The sequence below is a fragment of the Panthera tigris genome, chromosome B4 (assembly GCF_018350195.1).
Source record: "Panthera tigris isolate Pti1 chromosome B4, P.tigris_Pti1_mat1.1, whole genome shotgun sequence".
Lineage (NCBI taxonomy): Eukaryota > Metazoa > Chordata > Mammalia > Carnivora > Felidae > Panthera > Panthera tigris.
Window position 1 is genome coordinate 129,494,654 of NC_056666.1, and position 7,523 is coordinate 129,502,176.

Consider the following 7,523-nt stretch of genomic DNA (forward strand, 5'->3'; position numbering starts at 1 on the left):
CACCCTCCCTTGTCTCTCTCCCCCTCGCTCCCTGTCGCCCTCCTCTGTGTTGAGTTCTCCATTTTCTGGAACGTCAGAAAGAGGATGCTTTTGCCACCACCGCTCACCGTAGATCAGTTCGAGAACGATCCTTTGCCGGTATGAAGGGACCACGGGCTCGAATCCCCGCCCCGCTAAGCAGGCAGTCGCGGTTTGCTCATTCACCAGCGAAGGTGGGTTGACGTCGGGCACGTCGTAACCGCTGTGGCTGCAGCAACGAGCAAACCAGACAGAAATCCCTGCCCTCGTGGAGCTGACTGGCCGGCGGGGGAGACAGACGGCAACTATCCCGAGTAAACTATGGACTGTGCTAGAAGGTGGTAAGGACTCCGTAAAGGAAAAGAAGGCAGAGTAAGGAGGATTGTAGGAGGGGTACAGGTTGGGCTTGTCGATCTTGACCGCCAATAAGATGGTCAGGGAAGCCGCCCTGTGAGAAAGCTGTTTTGCTTTCCTTTTACAGAAAAGGAAACTGAGGCTCCGAGAGGTTAAATGCCGTGCCCCGAATCTCGCCGGCTGCGGTGCTTGGAACGAACCCAGGCCCGAGTGGCTGCAAAAGTCTTTCAGCTACACGACATGCCACAAGGCTCCATCTGAAAATGTACAGGGGACATACGTTTGCTATTTTTCTGAAAGATGCTTGCAACTATAAAGCTGAGGACACTTCCAGGCTTCCAAACTGGAAGGGCAAACCCAGAGAGGCGCGTGGCAGGTCTGGCCTGAAGCTCAGGGTCGAGTTCCCTCAGCCTCACGGGAGTGAGGGAATTACAGCAGAACCGTCACGCTGCGAGGTGCGGGTCCGGTGGGCCAGAACAGGCTCAGGCTGGGCCCTGGCTGGGGGACACTTCAAGGGACACAGACAGAATAAAACCCAGGGCTGGCAGTGAATATGAGCATAGGGCCACAGTAGGCCAGGGTATGTGCATAGAGCCCTCTGGAGGCTTGCGGGGTGGAAACGGGGCCCTGGATTCAAGTTCTGGCTCTGTCCACGTGGCCTTGGTGGGTGGTGTCACCCCTGTGTGCCTGGTTCTGCTCAGCTGTAGAGGGACACGGGGGCGGGAAGGGCAGCACGGGTGGGCAAGGGCTCCAGAGTTTGTGCCTCAGTAAAGCACTCAGGTTTGCCTTCCCGGGTGAGGATGCTTAGGTCTTGGCCCTGTGGAAAACTGGTCAGCACCTAAGACCTCGAGGGCTGTTCTCAGGATCCTGGGGACTGGGTGGGGAGGTTTGCTAAAGCATAGAAGATTCCGGGGTAACTAAAAGGGGACGGTCCCTAAAGCCTGCTCTCTACCCACAGTGTCTCTTCTGGTGCCTCTTACAACCCACCTGGGCTTGGATGTACTTTAAAAGCAGGAAAGGGAAGAACACCAACGGGTTATTTATTTATTTTTCCCTTGCTTGCAGAGACTGAGTTTACTGACAATTTTCCGTTGGCCAGTTAGGAGCGGCACGACCCTAAACACGGACTCCTTCTGAATCCTCTTAGTTTGTGATGATGAGTTCCATGACTCATTACTATTCTTGTAAAAAAGAAGCACCAGGAAGAACAAACAGACCATCCTGACTTCCTCGCCTCCTTCTTTCTCGATTACTCGACTGTCACACGTCCTTATGGTGTTTGAGTTAAGTTAAATAATCTTAAGGATTTCGGAATCAATGCACCCATCACTATGTTTATGCCTCCCCCCCCCCCACCATTGTGCGCAAAGCGCCCAAGGAGAGTCGAACGGGGAATCTGACTTGGGAATTCTGGAGTGATGGGTCCAGAGTGCGAAGCGACTTCCGCAATCAGCTCGCCCGACACGCGAAAAAGTAAGATGATCTGGGAAAGGCTGTTGGCCTTCCTAAAATAAAAGATACATACTTTCCTTCTGGAGACGCAAGGCAGCCATGGCTGAACCCCGCCTGGAGCCCTCACCACCTCTCAGGCCGGGCAAAGGGTACGCGACCGGGAGGTGGGCAAAGCCAGTTCGGGCAAAGCGAGACACTTCTTGCTCAAGGAGAGCAGGGACGTAGAACGAGTGGCAGAGTCACCGTGAGCAGACAGAAAGACTTCTGTGCTGCCTCACAGCAAGGAAAGGGACGCGTGCGAGAGAAGGGAGGGCGGTCTCTGCTCTAGACCACGTTGCCCCGCTGTTGGTTCCTCCTCTGCAGGGCCGGAAATCCTCTGGGGGAGACGCGGGGAGCCCCCCGCACAGAGGGGAGGAAGGCGAGGAAGGCGCAGGGGAGGATAAACACAGAGTGAATTTCTTGCTGCCCCTGGAGACCATGATTCCTTTCGGTGACAGCAGAGGTTAATATCCTGAGCAGCAAGCCACCGCTCGGCCCAGAGACACCTCGCTCGGAGCAGCTGTTTTAGTGTCCTGTCATGGGTTTTATTGAACTATATTCCCTGAAAGGGCCAATCCCTCTCTCCATCTGGAGGCTCTTAGCGCAGCTTTCCTGAAAAGTTCAAGGACTTCTCCTATCACGCTCCACCTGTCTGTATCCACGCACAGACTGTCCCACCCCCTCGATCCCAGTAAAGACCCCAGTCTCCTAGGAATTTCGAGTTCGCACAGACGCTCTTATTTACCCTGCACAAGGGGAAAAAAAAATTAAAAGGTTGTAACTTCTTGATTTCCCTTGTCTCCCGCTGTGTGTCTACCCCTAACAGGTGGCCCTGTCCCTCCTCATTCTTCAGCAGACTGATTCACTTCAAAAGCAGCAATGGAGGCAGGCAAATATTTGCTGATTCTTATTTTCATCAAGAAGGGAACGGGGGTGGGGGAGTGGCGGGGGGAAAGCACGTCAGGAGACAAAAAGCCCGAGTGAAAACCCGAAAATCCGCAGAGATCAGAAGCAGACGGGGTTGTCTTTCCCTCTGGAGTCATCAGAGCATCTTGGGGAGATTTGAAGTCTGTTCACAAACTTTTGGGGTATGGGCAGGAAACACGATAAAGAGGCGACGGGGGAATCTTTCCTGAAGGTCCAAGTTTCCACACACAAAAAAACATAGATTGGGGGAAATGTAAAGTGCCGACAACCGGATCTCCATAAAGGCTGACCCTATTTTGAATGCTCCAAAAAGCAAGCAGAGAAACACCTCACAAGAGCCGTCTATGCTAACCTGCAGAGACAAGTGCTTTTCCAGTCTGTGGAAATCAGTGCATTCTTCCAAAATAAGTGGCTTCAAATCTTCCAGCCACTTCCTAAGTGGCCAAGGCCCGACTTCCTGGGGGCAGTCCCAGGTCCGCGAAGCCCCATATGGACGGATGCGTTGGAAAATGCAGGCGAGGTTGCACGCCCCCCCCCCCACCACCCCGAGCACCCACCCTTCCCGCCTGGGCCTTGGCCACAAGTGGAAAAGGAATAGCATCCTGGAGGGAGCCTGGCCCAGCCCCCCCTCACTGCCCGGAGGCCCCAGGCCTGGGAGAAGGGCCAAACCCACAGCTCTGGTGCGCACCACACAACCCTTGGGAGGTGTTGTAATCCTAACCCTTTCTGGGAGATGTTTCGGGGGTGGGGGGGTGGGGTGCCGTGTGGCGAGAAAGCGAGGGGGGGTGGGCGGCACATTTGGGGACGCAGACACCAAACAGATGGAATTTAAATGAAAATACTTAAGCCTTTTAATACACAAGTGATCCAAAGCCACCTCTAGTCCACTTGCCTTCTGGGAATTATAAAATGTTTCAAAGATCCCAGTACATGAAGAATTTGCAAGTAAAGCCCTGATAAGAAAGTATGTTTATACCAACTTACCAATTTCTGAGTATATTTCTCTTAAAATAACGTTCCGTCTTTCCTCTAATTTCTTGGCTGCCTGTCTCCATCCGACTAACATCCAAGGAAGGCAAATTGCTCCTATGATCATTTCCCTAAAGCAACTCTCATTCACTTTGCTTTTCTTCCCTTTTGGAATAAAAGTCTGCCATAAATGTTTAATTAAATGGAAGCCTTTCCACTGTTAATGACAAGCTGCTCGAAAGGCTTTTCATTCTTTAAGGACGGGTGTGTTTAAAACGGTCCCTATTAATTTCCTGATATTGATTCTCTGGCTGGGGAAGAGCATAGAGTATTCAGCCTACAGCTCTCCTGCAGACTATGTTCAAGGCAGCGGTTTGGATTGAGAAAGGGCACCAAATGCAGTATGCGTCAAATAGACCATCGCTCAATGAAGTCACTTAGCTATTCAAAACATGTTCAGCCATCACTCAACCGCTTGCACCAAGAATGTTGGGAGGGGGGCACGAAACTGGTGCTCTTTCCCAGACATAATCGTTTCCCAAAGAGCGGCTTTGGCTCAGTTTGGGTTAGACCCTGGGGCCACATCAGTTTCTCCCTCTGCTGTCTGTTTCCCTCTCTTCTCCCCCATCTCCTGGCTTCAAGTCCTTGCATCACCATCCCATGGTGAGCTTAACAAACAATTCTGCAGTCCCCGCTTCCCAGCGCTGCCTCAAACGGCCTCCGGTATTGGTTCATGTCAGAAGCAGAGCACATAAGCCTTTCTCTCCACGCAGAAACACGTATCTCTCTGTGCACATCCTTCTACGGGTAGCTGTAGCTTGTACATACGGATATCTCTATGTATGTATATATACACACATGGCCATTCAAATGCGGTCCCTCGTATTAAAGTCTGTTGCTAAATGCAGGTTGTATGACCTGCAGGAGTTTTTTTCTGTGCTTCTGAACGTGGCTCAGAAGCACATGCCTTTAGCGGTACCCCGAGCTCCCAGGCTTCTCACGGTGGGGACCCCTTTGGCCACAGCACATGCACAGGCACACACGTCTCAGTGACCCTGCAAGATCAAGGCAAACAGCTGACACCCCCAGTCCACTGCCCCCCCTCCACTCCCTCCCTCAAGCTCCCCAAGCCCTCGCCTCTCTCTCCCGGCCTCCCTGCACAATGTCTGATGCTCAAGCTGGCTGCATTGCTGACCGTACTCGCTTCTGGATAACAGACATGTCACTGCGTGGAAGGGAACCGGTTCTCAGCCTAACCCGCAAGTGAACTGCTGTTTATCAGAACTTGGGCTTGTTTCCTGTGAGAGACGTATGTATTTTTGGACTTTGTAAATGTTAAAACACACACATACACACACGCAGCCAGTCGCCCTGAAAGATATGTGTGGGTTCGTAGACATTACGAAATGCTCTTGAACTCAGCTTGCGATCCTGGAATAATTAGGATTTACCAAATAAGGATTCTTAGAAACAACAGATTTTTTTTTTAAAAAAAGGAGATTTGCAGATGATGATGTGTCTGGGACTTTTGGGGAGTAAGGGGAGGAGGAGGGGGGAAAGGAAGCACATTTTTGAATTCTTCATTGCGAAAAGAGGAGCAGTGTTGACAGAAACAGCTATTTCCCCCCCTTGTAGATGGCAATGCTACACCAAATGGCAAATCCTAATGATTCCAAAGCAGGCAGAGCTCATTTGACTTTAAAAGACAATCTCTTGTTGTTTTCATCACATCACAGATCATTCCAATGAAGAGGTTTAGGGGAAGGGGGGGGGTGGTGGTGGAGGCTTGAGAGTTGAGTATGGCTTTTGCTTATTGATTTTCTTTCCTCTGAAACTAACCCAACCAACCTTGATCTGTGGTAGGAAGGAGTGAAGTAAGAAAATGGTGGAATGTGAAGGGGACTTCTTTGGAGGAGGGTGGGGAGGGGGAGTGAAAAGGGGAGGGGTGAGGTGGAGAGGGGGAGGAGATGGGAAATCAAATACCTTCTAGACAGCAGGTTCTCCATAATCCAGAATGGGTCATAACTTCCTCGTTCTTTTTGCTGGTTTCATTCTCACTGACACTTTTGGTCTTGCAAACCCCTCTGGAGTAGAGCCAATAGTCGGTTCCCACAGCTATGGTCATCAGACTGAAGGCAGCGAAAGCACCAACGGTGGTTAAAAGCATTTGAACTCCTCGATCAAACAGCCCCATAATTCTTCATTATATAAACACCCAACCGACTTCTGGTTCTCGGGAGAGTGTGTGTGAGGGTGCGAGTACTAAAGCAAAAAAATAAAAATAATTCCACTACTAATATAATGGATCTGTGTGTGAATAGAGAATATGGAGAGATATAAAACCAGGGAGGTAAGAAAAGCTCACGGAAAAGAGTGTAAATTATAAAGATCACACGGGAAGAGAGGCTTGCCTTTTGAGATCAGAAACTGTTCCAGTTGCAGTAAATTTTTTTTTTTAAAAAAAGGAGAAAAAAAAATAAAAAGACACCCCCCACCCCCCCAAGTGAGATGCCTTAATCTCTTTTCCTAAAATTCTGGTCTCCAGTTTCCATATGTGATAGCTAATTTGGAGATGGCTTCCACAGTGAACCAGGGAACAGCCGCATTCTCAACACAATCTCTCATGGTCGGGACCTAGACAGTTAGAGATTGTAAAAGCCGGGATGCAACCTTCCGTCTTCGTTCTCGGCTCTGCGGCCTGCGCCATGAAAATCCTTTGCTTCGCCAGTTCTCTTCCTTGGGGGGGGGGGGGGTCTCGGGCGCTTCCGTTTCAGACCAGACTTCCCAGTATTCTGTAAGCCCTTGATCTCAGCTGAACAGGTGCGGGGGTCTCGCCTTCCATGGTTTTGCCCCGGCAGCGGCAGCGGCGGCGGCAGCAGGGCGGGCAGGCACGGCGGCGGCGGCGGCGGCGGCGGCGGCGGCAGGACGAGCAGCGGCGGCGGTTATTGTTGTTGGTGGCGGGGGTAGTGTTGGCGAAGTGGGGGAGGGAGGGGGTTTCTCCCGGAGAATCGAGGCGGGTTTCCCTCCCCCTATCTGCAAAGCTCCTGGAAACAAGGGAGCCGGCGTCTTGCTGCAGGATGGGCCGCCCGCCTGCCCCCCCACTCGCTGCCGGCTCGGCCCCCGGCGGAGGCGCTCCCACCTACTGCATTACCGGGTGGTGCTGAACTGGACAGCTCCCTGCGCCGCCCGCTCCGCGCGCGCCCCGGCTCGCTGGGCGGCCCGCCAGGAGGGGGGCGCGGGCCGGAGTCCTCCCTCCCTCCGGGGGCGGCAGGGCCGGGGCAGAGCCGGGGGCTGCCTTCCCTCTTTTTACCCCTCTCCCCAAATCCTAAAATGAGCGCTCTTCTGGGCTCCCGGAGCTCGGAGGAAGGCGTAGCTAGAGATAGCTTGCTCCCTCTCCCTCTCCCTCTCCCTCTCTCTCTCTCTCTCTCTCTCTCACTCTCTCTCCCCTGCCCTCCCCCCTTGGTGTTTCTTCCAGCTCAGCCTCCTTCTCATTCCATCTCTACGTGCCCAGAGCTTCAAATACAACCCTCCCATCGCAATCAGATGGGCACAAAACTTCAAGCAGCCGTTTCTCTGCCTGGAAGCGGTGAAAATATAGCCTGGATGGGTAATTACAAACCCGGTCTATCTGTGTTTTTCCAATCGTCGTTTTCACTTTGCTGTCTTGGGGGGATTTGTTTTGTGTTCTGTTACTGGCACGTTAGCCGCGTCTCCTTTTAGTCGTTCCTCTCTCCGTCTCTTTGTCTCTCTTTCCGGCTAACGGG

At 52.3% G+C, this 7,523-nt stretch overlaps 1 protein-coding gene across 2 annotated transcripts in view; it reads right to left on the reverse strand.

Moving 5' to 3' along the window:
- The window catches only part of CACNG2 (calcium voltage-gated channel auxiliary subunit gamma 2), a 108,131-nt gene extending 101,196 nt beyond the window's left edge, over positions 1 to 6,935 (reverse strand). The window contains exons 1-2 of one of the 2 annotated variants that reach the window (XM_042993176.1): positions 6,171 to 6,935; positions 5,743 to 5,888 (exon numbers count right to left, since the gene is read on the reverse strand). In XM_042993176.1, coding sequence (XP_042849110.1) covers positions 5,743 to 5,884 — 142 coding nt within the window. In that variant the 5' untranslated portion in view covers positions 5,885 to 5,888; positions 6,171 to 6,935. Of the gene's footprint in view, positions 1 to 5,742 lie in introns of both variants that reach the window. The other variant, XM_015543944.2, reaches the window with a different exon arrangement.
- Between the last annotated feature and the right edge of the window lie 588 nt (positions 6,936 to 7,523).